Genomic DNA, 21419 nt, shown 5'->3' with positions numbered 1-21419 from the left:
CGGAACCCGAAGCTCTTCTTCCTCCAGGATTGAACATCTCCGGTCGCAGTGGCTATTTATATACGTCGATACGTGTTTACAGGACGGATGTTCGGCAACGGTTTCTACGCGGAAGTCGGTTGACGAGAATGGATTGGCCGTGCAATTTTTGTCAAGTGAAAAGATCCATTGAAGCTTGCGTCAGTTCACTCAGCTTGTGGAATGCGGGCCATTGATTTAAGGTCACTGTGCACTACTTTGCTCCGGGGCTAATTAAAACAAGCTATAATTACCTTGGGAACTTTAGTGGATGTTGTTGTTAATGTATATAGCAAGCGCACGTGACTAAAAAAACATGCAACAAGACTTCATTTTCTTGTACGTTTGCCAAATGAAGGATAATTTTACAAATTGCTTCAAAGCAAAAGTTTCAATTTTGGTCACATCGGTATAAAAGGAACAGCTTAAATGGATTGAAGGTTTATTGTGATCAATGGCTAACCGTAAGCGGATTTTAAGGGGGGCCAGTCCCCCCCCCCGGTGGCCCAAAAAAGTGATTGCATGTAACTGACTTTCCTACATATATATATATATATATATATATATATATATATATATATATATATATATATATATATATATATATTTATATCGCTACATTTTTAACCTCTCATTTTAGTTTGTATTTTAAAAACAATCTTTTAAACAGATATTATAAAAAACTATTTCAACAGTAACAGAAAAAAATGATAAATATATATATATATATATATATATATATATATATATATATATATTTAATCCCTTATATTGGCTTACCTGAAAATAGAACAAACAACTTGAACAAAAACAGCAATATAAAATACATTTGGGGGGGGTGGGGGGGGGACTATCAATTTTTTTTAAAAAAGTCCCTATATTTAAGTTACGATATATATATATATATTTTTTTTTTTTAATTGCTTGAAAAAAACAAAAATGTTATCAAAACAGCCCACCCCTCAAAAAAAAAAAAAAAACAGCAATAAAAAACAGCTACTTTTTAAAAAGCCCCAAGATATTTTCCAACCTGCAATTAAATAATAACAATAATAATAATTAGGGCTGTCAAACAATTAAAAATTTTAATCGAGTTAATTACAGCTTAAAAATTAATTAATCGTAATTAATAGCAATTAATCGCAATTCAAAACATCTCTAAAATATGCCATATTTTTCAGTAAATTATTGTTGGAATGGAAAGATAAGACACACGACGGATATATACATACAACATACTGTACATCAGTACTGTATTTGTTTATTGTAACAATAAATCCACAAATGGCATTATTAACATGCTTTCTGTTAAAGTGATCCACCAATAGAAAGACTTGTAGTTCTTAAAAGATCATTGTTATAGTTACAAGTTATAGAAATTTTATATTAAAACCCCTCTTCATGTTTTCGTTTTAATAAAATTTGTAAAATTTTCAATCAAAAAATAAACTAGTAAGCCGCCATTGTTGATGTTAATAATTACTTACACAATGCTCATGGCTGCTTATAATAATAAGAATAAAAATGACAATAATCAAAATAGAGTGACCAAAGTAGGTTTTACGTGTATTTTGCATAGCTATTTTGATATGGAAAGCCAGTTCATTTTGCATTGTTGTTTAACTGTGTGTCAGAATAGGGCCTCATTTCTATAGACTGAAGTGCTTTTCTTTTTGTGAACATTATTTTTTTGGAGAGATAGGAATAATATTTTTGTTGTGCTTATCTTACCCCAAATACAACAAGTGACACATAATTGCCAATAAAAGAAAGAAAACTTACCGAAATATGTGTGGAGCACAAATAGCAATTTGCATTGCATTGTGAATACAGCATGAACGTCTCACAACTACTAATTCTCCCACGTTTAGAAGAAATAACATGAGTATGGAACGGCGCTGCCCCCAAGCGGCCGGTGGCGTTCTCTTCACTCTTAAAGTCCATAAACGGCCTCATTGTAATCTGTTTGAGGCAACGTGCAAGCGGGTCATTTAGTGCATGCGTTATTCATTCATTCATCTTCCATAATTGCGTCAAATATTTTAACGTGATTAATTTTACAAATTAATTAACGCCCGTTAACGCGATAATTTTGACAGCCCTAATAATAATATTAAGTAACATAAGTTAACATAAAATTGAAAATATTTATACAATCCAAACACCCCAAAAATCATTCCAACATTCTAAAAAGTTCATTTAATTTTTTTCCAAATAAACTTATTCTCCTGTACAGTAACAGTACAGCACATCTCTTCCACCACGCCGGGAATGTGAGTGAAATCCAGGAGTGAGCGAGTATAAATAAAACTCCCGGTGTGGTTGTTTCTATAGTTACACCCCCACCCTAGCAAGCTTTTATTTCCGTCCGGTCAAGTGAGGAGGCCGAGAGATTTATTTTAGAAAAGCGTGATACAGAATGCGCGCGGCATGTTGCCTATTTGGCCCGCGTTTTTGCCTGTCCAATTAAACCTTTATTACATGGTTATTACACATTTATTACCTGTTTATAACTTAATTTTCACTGGGAAATGAAATATGTCACAGAATAGGTCAATGGTAAGTCATTGGCTGCCATTAACGGCACTAGACATCCAATCCATTTTTGACTGGGACAGTCAAAAATGGATGGACAATTGTTGTATTTTACTCAGGTGCCCACCTGTCCTGCCAGCAGATGCCCGATTATTGCACCCAAGGCAAGCCATGATGAGCAGACACTCTGGTGCCGAGACGTTTCAATGACATTACTCCCCACCCCCCTCCAATGACCTGAAAAGAGCTGGATGCACAGTTTCAAAGGTAGAACAGTAGAACACTACGGTGCGATGGGTTAAAATCATGCATTGCTCAGAAGGTTCCTCTGTTGAAGCCAGTACATGTGAAGGCCTGTCTGAAGTTTGCAAGGAACCATCTGAAAGATGCAGATGAGACCAAAGTAGAACTTTTTAGTGCAAACTTTACTCGTCGTGTGTGGAGGAAAAAGAAGGATGTGTCCAATCCCAAGAACACCATCCCCACTGTGAAATATGGGGGTGGAAACCTCATACTTTTCGGCAAAGGGGACAGGACGACTGTACTGTATAAAGCAGAGAATGAATGGTGAAATGTATGGTCAGATTTTGTGCCACAGCCTCCTTCCCTCAGTCAGAGACTTGAAGATGAGTCGTGGCTGGATCTTCCAACATGACGATGATCCTAAACACACAGCCAAGCTGACCAAGGAGTGGCTGCCTAAAAAGCATATCAAGGTTCTGGAGTGGCCTGGCTAGGGTGAACGTTCATTTGCGCCTTAAATGAGTGCTCAATCTATTTTACATGGTTATTACATTGTACTTATATATTAATTACTTGGTTATCACTCAGGTTTCAAGTTACGAGTTTGTGAAATAAGATACTGTATGCCCTACAATAACAGTCACAAATGAATTCATTAGGTTAATCTTAACTCATTGGCTGCCATTGATGGCGCTCGAGGTCCAACCAATTTTGACTGGGAAGGGCGAACATTCAATTGTGCCTTAAATGAGTTGAATGAATGCCCAATCTATTTTACATGGTTATTACATTGTATTTATATATTAATTACTTGTTTATAACTCAGGTTTCATGTTACGTTCACGTTCCGAATGTTTATTCGCCCTCTCCCAGTCATAATGGATTGGGTCGGACCTCTGTAATAGCAAACAAAACTACCTCGAAAAGTGGTAAGAATAGGCTCAGGTTTTTACGGTCCCACCCGCTATTGAGAAAAAACTTGTACATTTAAGGGTTGAAAATATGAAATTGCTCTTGTAAACACATTCACTGCCATTGACAGGAATTGCCTGTGAATGATCTTTCAATGCCATTGATGGCACTAAACCTTCCAATTAATTTTACGTGGTTATTACATGTTACTTATATAGTCATTATTCATTTATAACTCAATTTGCACAGGGAAATTAAATATGTTCTACAATAACAGTCACAAGTGAACTCTAGGTCAATCTTAACTCATTGGCTGCCATTGATGGCGCTAGATTTCCAATCAATTTTGATTGGGAAGGTCGAACATTCATTTGCGCCTTAAATAAGTTAAATCAGTGCACAATCTATTTTACATGGTTATTACATTGTACTTATATATTAATTACTTGGTTATAACTCAGGTTTCACGTTACAAGTTTGTGAAATTAAATACTCTATGTCCTACAATAACAGTCATAAATGAAGTCATTAGGTTAATTTTAACTCATTGGCTAGCATTGATGGCACAAGATGTCCAATCAATTTTGAATGGGAAGGGCGAATATTAATTTGCGGCTTCAATGAGTTGAATGAGTGCCCAATCTATTTTACATGGTTAATACATTGTATTTATATATTAATTACTTGTTTACAACTCAGGTTTCATGCTACAAGTTTGTGAAATTAGATACTTTATGTCCTACAATAACAGTCACAAATGAACTCATTAGGTTAATCTTAACTCATTGGCTGCCATTGATGGCGCTAGATGTCCAATCAATTTTGACTGGGAAGGGCGAATGTTCATTTGCGCCTTAAATGAGTTAAATGAGTGCTCAATCAATTTTACATGGTTATTACATTGTACCTATATATTAATTACTTGTTTATCCCTTTAATGCCAGCAATATGAAGCAATTGTCAGAGAATCACAAAATTTGAAAAATAAGGTCTTAAAGAAACCTTTTTTTCAAATTTGTAAAAACAAAAGTCAAAATGAATATGTGTAATAAGTGCTCTAATAGCTATAACCCTTGCTAAATCCTGTTTCTTTTTCTCATGGAACCTGCAGATGCATGTGTTGGCTCGCATCCACCATTTTTTTTTTTTTTTTTTCATAAGAAATGTTAACATTCGGAATTAGTCTCAAAATCATGAAATTTTAGGTGTATCAAATATGATGCATTTGGCAATATAGGGTTAAATGAGTGCCCAATCTATTTTACATTGTTATTACATTGTACTTATATATTAATTACTTGTTTATAACTCAGGTTTCAAATTACAAGTTTGGGAAATTAGATACTGTACGTCCTACAATAACAGTCACAAATGAACTCATTAGGTTAATCCTAACTCATTGGCTGCCATTGATGACGCTTGATGTCCAATCAATTTTGACTGGGAAGGGCGAACATTCATTTGCGCCTTAAATGAGTGCCCAATCTATTTTACATAGTTATTACATTGTACTTATATATTAATTACTTGTTTATAACTCAGGTTTTACGCTACTAGTTTGTGAAATTAGATACTGTATGTCCTACAATAACAGTCACAAATGAACTCATTAGGTTAATCTTAACTCATTGGCTGCCATTGACGGTGCTGTCCGCCAGGCCTATAAAGCTCAGAACGTTTATTTGCCCTCTCCCAGTCATAGCGGATTGGGTCTGACCCCTGTAATAATGGCTTCAGCGCTAAATATTAGCACTGATTTTCTCAGGGCTACAAATACTTATGAACCCCAGTAAATTACAAATAAATTATTGAAAAATCATACAATCACTTAAATGAGGGCCCAATCTATTTACAGTATAGGTTAATCTTAACTCATTGGCTGCCATTGATGGTGCTTGATGTCCAATCAATTTTGACTGGGAAGGGAGAACCTTTATTTGCGCCTTAAATCAGTATCCAATCTATTTTACATGGTTATTACTTTGTACTTATATATTAATTACTCATTTATAACTCAGGTTTCACATTACAAGTTTGTGAAATAAGATACTGCATGTCCTACAATTACAGTCACAAATGAACTCATTACAATACTTCTGTTCCTCACTCTATATTTAATAAAAAATAATTTAATTTGCTTTATTTTGTTTTAAATGACTAATTATTATTCATTTATTTAGCATGAGCATTCTGCTACATTTCAACACTGCTGTTCACACCTCCCCCACCAAAGTTTTTCATTTTTAGGATAGACGCTCGCCTCTCTTGGTTGGAGGAGCACTTTCACAACCTCCTCCAATGGTCTTTCTTAATTTAGCCGTGGGGGCAGGAGGCTCCCTCTCAACCCCCCCCTCCCCTGCGCTGACAGGGGGGAGGGTCCGGCAAAGGGTCCCTGTCTTCAGTTTCATTATTACCTGCGCAGCGCTCGCAGCGCTCACCACACTGAGGAAGCAGCAGAAGAGAGAGGACTACTGAGTGTACTTTTTTATTTTTTGTTCAAGTTGTGAGTGGATTTTGATTTCTACAAAGTGAGTTTTATAAGGAATCCAAAGCAGTGAACATGGCAGCTTGTCTGCAGAGTTCACACTGGAGGTGCCTCCTATTCGTGCTGGGTGTGTGTCTCACCCGGGCTGAGCCTTTTAATCAACCGCGCCTCTACCAGTACAAAGTCGGACCTAACGAAGACAACATCATGATCGCCAACAACGGAATCAGGGTTCCCTTGGGGAAATCGGTATTTCTGGATCCTGTGAACGACTTGGTGACAGAAGTTCAGCCCGGGGATCGCTGTCACATAACCGTTTTGGACAACGACCCTCTGGCTCAGAGACCGGGGACACTGACTCCCAAAAGGTTCCCCTGTTCCTTCGCGTCCGACGAAGTGAAATACACTCATTTTGGCTCGAGGAGCCCGAGCACGGACCGGGTGAAGATGCAGTTGCGCTACGACTCCCAGACGGACACGGTAGTAATCCCATTCATGCTGGAAGTGGAGGTAGTCTTCCAGCAGCTGGAGGTCATCACCAGGAATATGCCCATCAATGTGGAAAAGCTCAACGGCCAAAGCGGTCCCATCGACAAGAAAGCCTTGGAGTTTTCCTACGAGGATGGCGTCACGCAGTGCAAAATCGCCACGCTGGCCGGCGCAGGGGGTCTACCCAGGTACGGGGAGCTTGTGAACAACCCCAACAACGGTCAAATGGTCGATTGCGATGAATTTGTGAAGCGGGGAATCCGCTACAAGCACACGGCGAAGACCAATTCGCCGAATAGGGACTACATTCCCATGGTGGTGGAGCTGCAGGACAACGATGGGAACATCATTATCCAAGAGCACTTTCAAATGATGGTTCGGATCAAGGAAGGTGCGGAAAACACCGGGCCGAAACCTAGTTTTGTCTCCATGATGATGATGGAAGTGGACCAGTTCGTGATGACCGCCATTACTAGCGACATGCTAGCCGCCGAGGACGTTGAGTCAGACCCTGATGATCTGATTTTTAACGTCACGTCGCCTCTAGGCCCGGAGCAGGGCTACATTATCAGCACGGACGATCAGAACATGCCCATCACCTCCTTCTACCAGCGGGACATAAAAGATCTCAAAATAGCTTACAAGCCGCCTTCGGGCGATTCCGAAGTGGAGAGGATTTTCCAGCTAGAGTTTGAAATCGTGGACACGGACGGAGCCGTGTCGGACCCGTTCGCTTTTATGATCGTGGTGAAGCCCATGAACACCATGGCCCCCGTAGCTACCAAAAACACAGGGCAGCTCTTGTACGAGGGTCAATCCAGAGCGCTCTCAAGCTCACAGAACTTAGAGATCAGCGACGAAGATAACCTGGAAGACGTGAGGATCACCGTCATTGACGGCCTGAAGCACGGTGAGCTGAGCGTACTCGGAGGTCAGAGGAAATTCTTCACCCCGGCAGATCTGGACGCCAGACTCGTCGTGTACCAACACGACGGGAGCGACACCTACAGCGACAACATCATTTTCCGCATGACGGACGGCCGGAACGAAGTGGAATTTTTGTTTCCCATCACCATCGTCCCCACCGACGACGAACCGCCAATCATCAACGCCAACACCGGGGTGGTTCTCTTCAAGAACGAAGTCATGCAGATCTCCCCATTCATCCTCAGCGCCACGGATATCGACTCGGAAGACTCCACCGTTAAGTTCATCCTGGAGGCGCCTTACTCCGTCGTGGGTGAGTTCCTGCTCCGGCAAGTGGAGCCCCCCTCTGACCCATCCCTGTGGAAGTTCAGCCCGACGGATGAGATGTTCGAGCAGGTGGTGACTGAATGGTTCCAGCAAGACATCATGGACGGGAAGCTCTTCTACAGACATGTTGGAGGCCACAGCACCACCACTGTTATTGACCAGCACGTATTCCGGGTACAGGATGATAACGACCCGCCCAATCAATCCGGTGAGCAGTTGTTTACCATCAAAATCCATCCTGTGGACGACCTGCCCCCAGAACTCACCCCGGGGACCACCCTTCACATGACGGTCAGGGAGTATGAACTAACATACTTCAGGAAGTTATTTTTAAGCTACAGCGATTTAGACTCTGATGACCGGGACCTGAAGTACACCATCACGAATCCTCCGACTGACACCGACGAGAACAACCCTGTACCCTTAGGTGACATTGTACTAACCGATGACCCTGATGTCGTAATTACCGAGTTCACGCAAGCTCAGGTCAACCACCACAAGGTGGCGTACAAGCCCCCAGATCAGGAGCTTGGCATCACCCCTAAAGTTGCTCAGTTTACATTTACCGTGGAGGACACTTCTGGAAACACAGCAGAAGGTCTGTTCACCATCTTCCTCCAGCCGGTGGACAACAAACCCCCGCTTATTACAAACCCGGGGTTCACCATCATGGAAAGAGGCTCGTACGTCATCGGCGGCAAGGATCTCCACGCAACAGACACTGATACAGATGATGAAAATATCATCTTCACCGTGAGCCAGGTCCCGAAACACGGTCGCCTGCAGTATCTAGGCATCGACATGTCTAACGGCGAAACGTTTATCCTCGAGGACATCGCTAACAACCGCATAGCTTACGTCCACAGCGGCGAGGAATCCCTGGATGATGTCATCAAACTGGACGTAAGCGACGGTTTCCACGAGGTGCCCATTAACGTAAAAATCGCCGTGACCCCTGTAGACGACGAGACCCCCACCATCATGCTCCCCTCCGGCATGGTGGGCGCGTCCATCGACGTGCTGGAGAACGGCGCCACGGAAATCACCAGCAACGTGATTCAGGGCCGAGACGAAGATACAGATGATCTCATGTTGATGTTCATCCTGGAGGAACCCCCAAGACTGGGTGAAATCCTGGTCAACGGCGCCCCCGCCGAGAGGTTCACGCAAGCCGACATCATCAACGGAGCGGTGGTGTACGTGCACACCTCGGGAGAAATCGGACCGGTGAAAGTCCACGACTCCTTCAACCTCACGCTGTCCGACTTATCCGAGCAGTGGGTGGTCGGCGGGAACAAGGTCCAAGGAGTGACGGTGCACGTTACAATCCTGCCTGTCGATAGCATCCCGCCGGTTGTTAGCGTCGGGGGTCAGTTTATAGTGCTGGAAGGCGAGAAGAACGTCATCACCCTGGACCAGATCCAAGCAGAAGACATCGACACAAACAGCGAGGACATCCTGTGCACGATCATCGTCCAACCCTCGTCCGGCTACGTGGAGAACATCTCCCCGGCTCCTGGCTCGGAGAAGTCACGCGCAGGAACTGCCATCACCGCCTTTAGCATCAAAGATATCGCGGTCGGGCACATCTACTATGTCCAAAGCATCCACAAAGGCGTGGAACCCGTGGAGGACCGCTTCACCTTCCGCTGCTCAGACGGCATCAACTTCTCAGAACGACACTTCTTCCCGGTGGTCATCATTCCCACCAACGACGAAAAACCGGAAATCTTTGTCCGCGAGTTCATCGTCATGGAGGGCATGAGTTTGGTCATCGACACGCCCATCCTGAACGCTGCCGACGCCGACATTCCTGACGACGACCTGCACTTCGAGATCGTCAAAAACCCTAAACACGGCACCATCGTCCAACAACTCAGCACCGGGACCATCCCTGTGGACAGATTCGACTTAGAACAGATCAAGGAGGCCTCAAATATCGTCTACGAGCACGACGACTCGGAAACCAAAGAGGACAGCTTTGTGATACGCCTCTCGGATGGTAAAAACACGGTTGAGAAGAAAGTTCTCGTCATGGTCATCCCGGTGGACGACGAAACACCCAGGATGGCGATTAACGACGGACTCGAGGTGGAGATCGGCGAGACGAAAGTCATCAGCAACCGGATTTTGAAGGCCACCGATCTGGACTCTGAGGACAGCTTGCTTGTCTACGTCGTACGATACGGTCCGGGCCAAGGCTACCTCCAGCGAATCAGCAAATTTGGCGATGTCCTCGGCAACATCACCATCGGCATGAACTTTACCCAAGACGAGGTCGATAAACAGCTCATCCAGTACGTGCACACCGGCCAGGAAGGTATCCGAGACCTTCTCAAGTTTGACGTCACAGACGGCATCAACGCACTCATTGATCGCTACTTCTACATCAACATCGGTAGCATCGACATGGTCTTCCCAGAAGTTATCAACAAAGGCGTGACCCTCAAAGAAGGCGGGAAAGTCACTCTGACCACCGACCTTCTCAGCACCAGCGACATCAACAGCCCAGATGAGTTCCTCAGCTTTAGCATTACACGAGCCCCGAGCAGAGGCCACCTGGAGTGCACCGATTACCCCGGCGTCCCCATTTCCACGTTCACCCAGCTGCAGCTAGCCGGCAACAAAATCTACTACATCCACACGTCTGACGACGAGATAAAAATGGACAGCTTCGAGTTCGAGGTAACGGACGGCTACAACCCAGTCTTTCGCACTTTCAGGGTGTCCATCACCGACGTGGACAACAAAAAACCTGTTTTGACGATTAGCAAGCTAGTAGTGGAGGAGGGCGAAATCAAACTCATCACGCCGTTCGAGCTAACGGCGGAGGATCGTGACACGCCGGACCGGTACCTGCGTTTTGTCGTGACGCAAGTACCGGTGCACGGACAGCTGCTTTTTAACAACTCCAGGCCCATCACGTCATTCACCAAGCAAGACCTGAACGAAAACCTGATCAGCTACAAGCACGACGGCACCGAGACCAATGAGGACAGCTTCTCCTTCACGGTCACCGACGGCACCCACACCGATTTTTACGTGTTCCCAGATACCATTTACGAGACGCGAAAGCCGCAGATGATGAGCATTCACATCAACACGGTGGACAACGGCGTGCCGCAGATTGTGGTCAACAAGGCGGCGGCTTCGCTCAGGCTCCTCCCCTCGGGCCACATAGGCTTCCTGATTACCAGCAAGGCCCTGCGATCGGAGGACCGAGACAGCCAGCAGGACGTCCTGAAGTACATCGTGTCCGAAGCGCCGCAGCACGGGTTTATCATAAACATGGCGCAGGGAAATGACAGCATCAGCACGTTCACGCAAGGTACGAGCACTACATATTGTTAGCTAGCGGTGTTATTTTTGGCAGGCGTTTAAATTTTCGTCTTAGTCTTTTTGGACAAAAATACTGTAAAATTCAAAAGTTTTAGTCTAAAAATACAGGTTTTCAACAATTTCAAATGAACATTGACAGACGAGCACATATTGTAGCATCTACAAGGACAACGCCAACTTTGGGATCATGACACACTAATAAGGAAAACATAAATTTTGAAACTTTTCTCTTTTTCCCTTTAAAAATGAATGGGCAAGTTTTTGGCAAGTTTTTTCCAAAATTCTTTGTATAACTTATATGCCCCTCACCGTCCTGGAATTTTTTATGCCCAAATTGTGTGATTTGGTTAAAAATTGTAGGACTACATACATTTTCAAACTTTTTTTTCTTATTAAAAATTAATAGGCACGTTTTTTTCAAATTTTCGGGGAGCCCTAAATTTTTTCCAAATTCTGTATACAACTTTTATGCCCGTCCCGGAATTTTGATACCTAAATTATATAATTTGGTCAAAAATTGTAGGACTAGATACATTTTGAAAATTGATTTTTTTTTTTTTTTGTCGGAAAATTGCAGTTTGCAGCGCAAGGAAAATATTTTCGGAGCAGTTTTCCTGCGTCGCGCAAAAATTCCAGAGATGTCGATACTTGAACGGTGCCGATCGGAGCGGTTCAGGCTGCGTGGCGCGCCGATGAAATCCCATTCAAAAAAAAAAAAAAAAAAAAACAGAAAACAGTTTTTGTCAAATTTCTGGGGAACCGTAATTTTTTTCCAAGTTCTGTATACAACTTTTATGCCCGTCCCGGATTTTTTAATACCTAAATTATGTAATTTGGTCAAAAATTGTAGGACTAGATACATTTTGAAAAATTTTTTTTTTTTGGGGGAAATTGATTTTTTTTTTTTTTCTGAAAATTGCCGTTTGCAGCACAAGGAATTTTTTTGGGAGCCGTTTGAAAAATTCCCTGCATCGCGCAAAAATTCCGGACGTGTCGATACTTGAACGGTGCCAATCGGAGCGGTTTGGGCTGTTTGGCGCGCCGAAGAAATCTCATTCAAAAAAAAAAAAAAAACAGAATAACGCTATGTGGGTCTTTGAAAAAGACCCACATAATTATGAGACACTAATAAGGAAAACATTATTTTCAACTAGATACATTTTGAAACGTTTCTTTTTTTCCCCATTAAAAATTAATGGGCAAGTTTTTGGTAAATTTCCGGGGAACCGTAAATTTTTTCCAAATTCTGTTATTAACTTTTATGCCCCTCACCGTCCTGGAATCTTTGATGCCCAAATTGTGTGATTTGGTAAAAAATTGTAGGACTAGATTCATTTTGAAACTTTTTTTTCTCATTAAAAATGAATAGGCAAGTTTTTGTCAAATTTCCGGAGAATCGTAAATTTTTTCCAAATTCTGTATACAACTTTTATGCCCGTCCCGGAATTTTTGATACCTAAATTATGTAATTTGGTCAAAAATTGCAGGATTAGATACATTTTGAAAATTGATTTTTTTTTTCGGAAAATTGCCGTTTGCAGCACAGGGAAATTTTTGGGGAGCCGTTTGAAAAATTCCCTGCATCGTGCAAAAATTCCGGACGTGTCGATACTTGAATGGTGCCGATCGGAACGGTTCGGGCTGCGTGGCGCGCAGACGAAATCCCATTTAAAAAAAAAACAGAATAACACTATCTGGATCTTTGAAAAAAGACCCATATAGTGTTATTCTGATTAGTGTTATTCAGATAATTAATTATACCCACCTGGACACCACAAACTATGTTAAAAAAAAATGCTTACAGTTTAAGATTACGCTCGCCACGCTAAATGCTAATGTTAATACAAACACGAACCACATGCTAATGCTACGGGTTACATTTAAGTGTGTAATGTCACACATTGTGAACATACGACGGAAGCTGATGCATTTTCGTCTCGGTCCTGTCTCATCAGATGAAAATTATATTGAAAAAAAAAGTTTAAGACGCTAAATGCTAGTTACATTTAGTGTGTTATGATCACTCAGCACAGACCTTTAAATGCTAAAGCAACATTGCATGTTCTATCTTGCTAATATAAGAAAACAAATCTTACCATGTGTTTCAAAACAAGCAAGCCTGGAGCAGTCACCAGTGAGTGTGGGGTGGAGGGAGGCGCAGAACATCACGAGTGACACAACCAAACCCTGCTACGATGTATGACTTAAAACACATAAAATAAGAAACTGTCACACATTGTGAACATACAACGGAAACTGACGCATTTCCATCTCTTTCTCGTCTCATCAGACGAAAACTGTATATAAAAAATAATAAGAGGACGTTTGCATGCTAAATGCTAACGCTAATGCTACAAGTTACATTTAGTGTGTGATGATCACTCAACACACACCTTTAAAGGCTAAAACAATATTGCATATTCTCTCTTGCCAAGACAAGAAAACAAATCTTACCATGTGTTTCTAAACAAGGAAGCCTGGAGCGGTCACCGGTGAGTGTGCAGTGTGGAGGGGCACAGAACAACACGAGTGACACAACCAAACCTTGCTATGATGCAGGCTAACAACACAAAAAATAAGAAAATGTTACACATTGTGAACATACGAAGGAAACTGACATATTTTCATCTCGTTCTCGTCTCATCAGACGAAAACTGTAAACAAAAATTGAGACGTTTGCCAAGCTAAATGCTAATGCTAACACTACAAGTTACATTTAGTGTGTGATGATCACTCAGCACAGACCTTTAAAGGCTAAAGAAATATTGAATATTCTCGCTTGTCAAGTGAACAAAACAAATCTTACCATGTGTTTCAAAACAAGCAAACCTGGAGCCATGAGATGTCTCCGGTGAGTGTGCAGTGTGGAGGGGCACAGAACAACACGAGTGACACAACCAAACCTTACTACATTGCAGGCTAACAACACAAAAAATAAGAAAATGTTACACATTGTGAACATACGAAGGAAACTGACATATTTTCATCTCGTTCTCGTCTCATCAGAGGAAAACTGTAAACAAAAGTTAAAGACGTTTGCCACGCTAAATGCTAATGCTAACGCTACGAGTTACATTTACTGTGTGATGATCACTCAGTACAGACCTTTAAATGCTAAAGCAACATTGCATGTTCTCTCTTGCCAAGATCAGAAAACAAATCTTACCGTGTGTTTCAAAACAAGCAAGCCTGGAGCGGTCGCCGGTGAGTGTGGGGTAGAGGGAGGCACAGAACATCACGAGTGACACAACCAAACCCTGTTACGTTGCAGACTTACTACACATAAAATAAGAAAATGTTACTCATTGTGAACATAAGACAGAAAGTGAGTGTATATAAAAAAAGTTCAAGACGTTTGCCATGTTAAATGCTAATGCTAACACAAACTCGAACGACATGCTAACGCTATGAGTTACATTTTGTGTGTGATGATCACTCAGCGCAGATCTTTAAAGGCCAAAGCAGTGGTTCTCAATTATTTTCTTTTAGGCCCCCCCCCCCCCCCCAAGGAAGACGTAAATGTTTCGCGCCCCCCCCAAACTCTGCCGCCACTGTAAATAGTATCATTTGTCTATAATATTACTATAAGTACACCTCTGCCTCACATAGTATCCTTTTTTTTCTATTAGAGAAAATAACAGAGATCAACTTATAAAGTATAACTTTATTAACATTGTTTTGTTTGTAACAGAAAACACTTAACGGGCATCAATTTGCCTGAATTAAAAAAAAAAAAGAAATTCACATCCAAACTGTAAAAATACACTCAAGGTAAATTTTTGACCATTTGATACTGAAAAATAATAACAAATTCAAATTGATTAGAAACATGAACTCATAAGGACAATATGGCAAAAAATTTGACCGAAGAAACAAAACTGAATAGAAGAAAGAAAAAAAAAGTGTCTTTGGACAGAAGGACATTTTTTATTTTCGCTGCTCGCTGCTCACAGTATCACCTCCAGTTTGCAATGGTGTGGGGTTATTTTGCACTGGGCATGCTAACAGTGCTCACTGGTTTACTGTTATAATGCTGACAAAGCGGGACGATTGTTGGCAATATTCGGCACGTTTTCGCTGAAAAACAACCAAGCGGCTTATCAATGAGATTGGGGTCTAATATCTTTAAGTGGCGTCTTAATTGATTTGGCTTCCGGTGTTCTGTCAAAATTTGCTCCCTTATAAAATTTTGCTCCCAAAGCTTTTGTGGAGCTGAAAATGCCCTCTTTTACATTCAGTTGGACTCTCAATGTTATCCAAAGGTGCTAACTAAACTAGATACATCATAAACATACATGTGCAACACGAAAATGGCGTAAATTAATACTTAACGACACGGCGAAGTCATTAACAGTGAGAGCGCGGAGTGCAGTTGCTGTGTGCAGCTAACATGGTAGGATGTGTCTGAGAACTTTTGTACATGTCTTTACATGACCAAACTTAAGTAAATATTCCTTTCTTTAAACAAAGTTTGTGGTGTTTACTTTGGAATCGCTGCATTCGCGGCCATTTTTAACATTACGAGCATGCGCAAAACCGCAAGGTAGCAATTTTTGATGGGTTGAAAAATTTGTCAGAACACCGGCTGTCCGCTATAATCATTTTTAGACACAGTAAACAGTGGTCTTTCCTCATCTACCACTGTATCAAATGTCAAAGCCAAAAGGCAAACGGCCCGAAAAAAGCGCATTCTCGGCGGCCGAGGGAGAACCGTAAGTGAGGGTGGTCGTCGTGACGATCCCAAGCCAAAAATGGCACTTCTCGGGCGGACACGTAAGAACCGGAGAAGACAGTGGGTCGCTGCGTGAGTCCGGCCGGAAAACGGCTTTCGAAAACGGCGCACAGCTCTCCAGCTCTTCATGAGTCTCTTCCGTGTGCTCTTGCTTACTTCAAAAATACTGCGCGTACTTTGAAAATGAGTGCGCCACTGCCACCCACTGAGTAGATGTGCAAGTACACTTTATTCTAGTACGGCAAAAAAAAAAAAAAAAGTATGTTCCCCGAGGTCACACGCGCCACCCCTGGCATCGCTCTGCGCCCCCCCAGCGCGCCCCACTATTTGAGAAGTACTGGGCTAAAGCAACATTGCATATTCTCTGTTGCCAAGCTAACAAAACAATTCTTACCATGTGTTTCAAAACAAGCAAGCCTGGAGCCTGGAAAGTAAATGTGGGTTGTGGGGGCGCATGTTTTAGTCTCCCATGACATGTTTTTAGCTCGGTATCGTCATGAAAAAAATGTTTTCGTTATCGTTACCGTTGACGAAAATAACAATGTTAGCTAGCCCAGTGTGATCAATGGACCCTATGCTTATGTTTAAGTGTGATTGATGAAATAAACTGTAAAACTATTGACTAATCCAAGTAGAGATTTGTGTATGTCGCCCTCTAGTGATGGCTTCCATTACTGGGTTGTTTATGCACCTCAGTCGCAGCATCAGTCAATGTAAACGGTAATGTTAGGTGCTGCTGGCTGTGTGCTGTTGGCGGCACACCTCAACAATGGCGGACTTCGTTTTGCTCTGATGAGTCAATACACACATACATTTGAAATAAAACACGTATGTCCACTAAAATACAAACCACAGGTTGTTTGTTTTTGAACAGCCACTAGCTTAATGCTAGTACACAGGAGAAGACCCCATTCACTCGCTTTCAAACATTAGCATCACTTCGCAATTCAAATCAAAAAGCCTAGATACGTCGACAAAAAAAAAACAACGAATTTTTAGATCGCCTAAAACAAGTTATATCGATAAACCATTGTTTTTGAGTGACAGTTATTCAGTGACAGTGTATATTTTTAAAAATTTGAAATTTGTAAATATTGTATTTTCAGCGAATGAACCCCTGTGAAGTGTTGAACCAGTTGGCTGCAAAGCTTCATTGCTTCAAGAAGCCTTATTTGGCCATTCAGCTCAATGTAATCCCTCACTTCTCTGCTGCCATTTACTGTGAACAATGCTTTCGTACAATATGTTGCCACGTGTGCCTCATGCCTCCCAGCATGCAATGCGACACTGTAAATGATATCCAAATTTCATGCCCTGTGCTAATGATTTCTTCAGTTACTGTTCCAGTTGTTTCATTAATTACTTCTTATGTTATTTGAAACCATGAGTTTGAATGACCTTTGATTTAATGACCTGCTGTTATTTGTCATTGTGTGTAAAGTGGATGGAAGTTTCTGTTTACACACTGGGAGAGCAAACTAATCCTCCCTACCACGTAAGCGCCAAAAAATAGCAGGTGGTTACTGGTGGTAAAGTTTCTGGGTCAGTACTTGATTCATAGCTGTAAAACCGAGCAGTCAACAACCCATTCCGATTCAAATCGGTTTATCTTTACACCGCAAATATTTCTTTATATGTCACATTTTGAAATGTACTTGATATGTTAGAAAACGTTCGGGAAGTGTATCATAAGTATTTTTACCCCCAAAGCTATTTGGTGCCCCCTCCACTAGACAGTGCCCTAGGCAACTGCTTAGCTCACCTTTGGCTCAGGGCCGGCTAGTGTTACTAATGTTAATATTTACTTCATACCTGAATGAAATGTTTAACTACTCACTAGTATTGTGAACTAATTCTAAATTGAGATTGCCAAGCCCTACGCTAATCCTCGTTTATCACCAACAGCTGACATCAACGACATGAAGATCAGCTATGTCTTATTGGATGGAAGCAACGCCACCAGTGACATCTTCTACTTTACGATTGAGGACAACGGTAAGAACCATTTCAGTTATCTCTAAATGGCTTTTTGTTTAAAATACCAAAAAAAGTCAGCATCACAAAGACTTTAGGCAGTTGGCGGTAACCGACAACCAATATTGGACAGCCATCTTACTTTTAAAGACACTGGAGAATGAATGCAAAGTTGAGGGTTGTGTCCAAAAAAAGTGATAGTGACCCACACACCTCGGAAAAGGTTCTTATCTGACTTTTATACAACATTAGAATGTAGGACTGGGCGGTTTTAACATCGAGATTGAAGATTAAAGGTCGACTGATATATCGTTCAGCCAATATATCGGTCCGATACATGGACTTCTTTCAAGATTGGAGAGGTAGTGAGAAATAAAAGTGGTATTTGCCATTGTAAAAATTGATTTTGCCATGTGGCATTTTTTTGCCACATGGCGAAAAAATAGGCAAAATGGATTTTGACGTGGCATTTTTTTTTTTGTTATGTGGCAAAATGGATTTTGGTTTGTGGCATTTTGGGGGGGCTTATACTGTATGTAATTTTTGGGGCATATATGGCAGTTTGGCAAGCCATGCACATCCATTTTCCATTAATTTAAAAATGGCAGAAAAATATGTGTGCCTGTGATTTTTGACCATACACTTTACATTAGAGAGCATTGACATTCAACGGACACCCAAGTCAGAATGGAAAAGTTGGACGTGCATGGCCGTCAATGGCATAGACGTGCATGGCCCGCAAAACTGCCATACACCTCAAGAGAAAATGCCACATTTTACCACATACCAAAAAATGCCACATGTCAAAATCCATTTTGCCACATGGCAAAAAAAATGCCACATGGCAAAAAAAATCCCACATGGCAAAATCCATTTTGCCACATGGCAAAAAAAAGCCACATGGATAAATCCATTTTGCCACATGGCAAAATCCATTTTGCTACATGGCAAAAAAATTGCCACATGGCAAAATCCATTTTGCCACACGGCGAATACCACTTTTGGTTCTCGGCCCTGCCAATATGTAGCCGACATAATACAACTTAAATTAGCTGTTTGTGTGCTGATTTTTCTTATAAAGGTCAACCGATATGTTGACTGGCCGATATATCGGGCCGATACATGGATTGCTTTCAAGAGTGGCCATCAGCCAATATATAGCCGCTATAATTGAACTTAAATTAGCTGTTTGGATGCTGATCTTTCTTATAAAAGTCAACTGATATGTTGACAATGTAATAATGGTGTAAAATTGGATTGGCAGCCTATGACTTAAATGAATGCCCTGAAAAATGGTTAAACACGAATTATTTAAGACGAAGATTGAAGATTGTGACTATTATTATAGGACACATTCCATTTTACAGTGAAAATCAGTTATAAACAAGTAATAAATGTGTGATAGCAATGTAATAATGGTGTAAAATTGGATTGTCAGCCTATGACTTAAATGAATGCCCTGAAAAAGGGTTAAACACGAATTATTCAAGCCGAAGATTGAAGATTGTGACTAATATCATAGGACAAATTCTATTTAACAGTGCAAATCAGTTATGAACAAGTAATAAATGTGTAATAACAATGTAATAATGGTGGAAAATTGGATTGCTAGCCTATGACTTAAATGAATGCCCTGAAAAAGGGTTAAACTTTTATAAAAACTCAGCTGATTTTCGTGTGTGTCTGTAAAAACACAAATATTGGATGAATGAATAAAGTGGGAACAAAAACTAAGCTTGAGTCCCCTTACCTACGTGACCAAATGCACTATTAACTTTTAAATTAAGTTTTTCAGGCTTAAAAAAACGGTTATATTTGATTTTTTTAAGCAAATGACTCCAGCTCACACGACATTTTTCTCTTAGCTCGCTTCTTCAACAATCAAAAGATTTTCACACATGCGATTCAATACGCTCTGCGTCACAGCTTTTACGAGTTACTCTATCTACTCTCTATATGTTGTAATTCAAGCCTTTAAAATGACATTAATATCCCTACATAAATGATATGGATTATACATATATAGCACAGGCTGGGCATTAAAAAGTGACAGGTGGCCTTTTCTATTTCAGTCCAAGTGAGCAGATGTGAAACAATTCAGACCAATTTTGAATTCATGAGTAATACCTGCTACCATACTGACAATAGAATCGATGTTAGCTTTGCATTATTTGCTTGTTATAGCATATTACTTGTATCGGAAATCACATCCTGACCGACGCAGAATTTCCACCCCAAGCAGTGATCTCCCCAGAGGTTATTTGACCTCCCAAAAGTATTAACCCCTAAACCTATTGTCCCAATAAAACTCCTCACTAACTCCAATAAAGTCAATCACGAGGGCTTCAATTAGCCACGTTACTGCTTTGGTTTCCTCCCTGCAGCCATGGAAAGAGTGGGGGAGTAGAATGAACCAGGTGTAGAGTTGCACATTTGGAGGACAAAAAAAGCATAGAAGAAGAAGACCTAGATAATTGGACACCTTCAAACAAATAAACAGAGACATCCGGCAGATAGGAGATAAAAGGAGAGGTTGAAGGGAGCTCGGACGTGACCGGACACGTCGTTGGTCAATCTCGTTGGCCAAAAGAGGGGAAATGCAGGTAAAGCCTCCAACGTGGAGTTCAAAGAAGGCAAGATTTGAGAAAATCTGGTGGGATTTCAGGATTAGCGCCGTAATTTGCGGACTTGTTGAGTGAGAATTTTTATTGTAAATGAAGGGAAAAGGTACTGTTCTACACACACCAAATTATTGTTTGCATTAGTTGAACACATTCATCTGACTATATATATATATATATATATAGTTTAGGCAGACATCACTCAGTGCCCTTGACACAGTATAGTTAATCACCTTATCGGCGCTCATGAGGGGGAAAAGGAAAAATGCTACCATTTCTCGTGGGCACCGTCTAACTGTTTGCATTACTTGAACACACGTAATATAATAAATCAGGGAATAGTATCATTTCTCATATTCACTGTAGGACTGCACTACTCTAACACACCTAATGTAAAATAAATAGCCCACCATAGAAACAGAATAGATACACAACGCCATCTTATCACAGAAGCCCAAACGTGTGCGCCACGAGCAAGATTGACGCACCAACTCTGGCAATCAATCCTCCCGACAAACGAACAAGGACAAAGACTAGTGCGCTTTGTCCTAAAACAAGTAGTGCCAGCCCGGATAACAAAGTTGATAGCAGGCGCTTGTGACGTCTAGACCAAGGTCGGTCGGTGTGGCAACCACATCCCATCCACGCACGAACATAAACAGCCCGAAACCGGCCAGAGAGGGATAATCCCAGAGCGACGCCCGGACACACCTTCGGCCGGCCCACAGACTTAAAAAACACTGGACACTGAAATAAAACAGATTTGCTGCTCGGAAACATGGGCTATGTAGCCTTGCATTGGATTCAGCATTGTTCC

At 41.5% G+C, this 21419-nt stretch overlaps 1 protein-coding gene across 1 annotated transcript in view; it reads left to right on the top strand.

The window, feature by feature from the left end:
* The first annotated feature begins 6268 nt into the window (after positions 1-6268).
* The window catches only part of frem3 (Fras1 related extracellular matrix 3), a 65497-nt gene continuing 50346 nt past the window's right edge, over positions 6269-21419 (top strand). The window contains exons 1-2 of the mRNA XM_057842447.1: positions 6269-11264; positions 17913-18002. Coding sequence (XP_057698430.1) covers positions 6269-11264; positions 17913-18002 — 5086 coding nt within the window. The remainder of the gene's footprint in view (positions 11265-17912; positions 18003-21419) is intronic.

The sequence above is a fragment of the Corythoichthys intestinalis genome, chromosome 8, assembly GCF_030265065.1.
Source record: "Corythoichthys intestinalis isolate RoL2023-P3 chromosome 8, ASM3026506v1, whole genome shotgun sequence".
Classification (NCBI taxonomy): domain Eukaryota; kingdom Metazoa; phylum Chordata; class Actinopteri; order Syngnathiformes; family Syngnathidae; genus Corythoichthys; species Corythoichthys intestinalis.
This window is presented reverse-complemented; position numbering and strand designations above follow the sequence as displayed.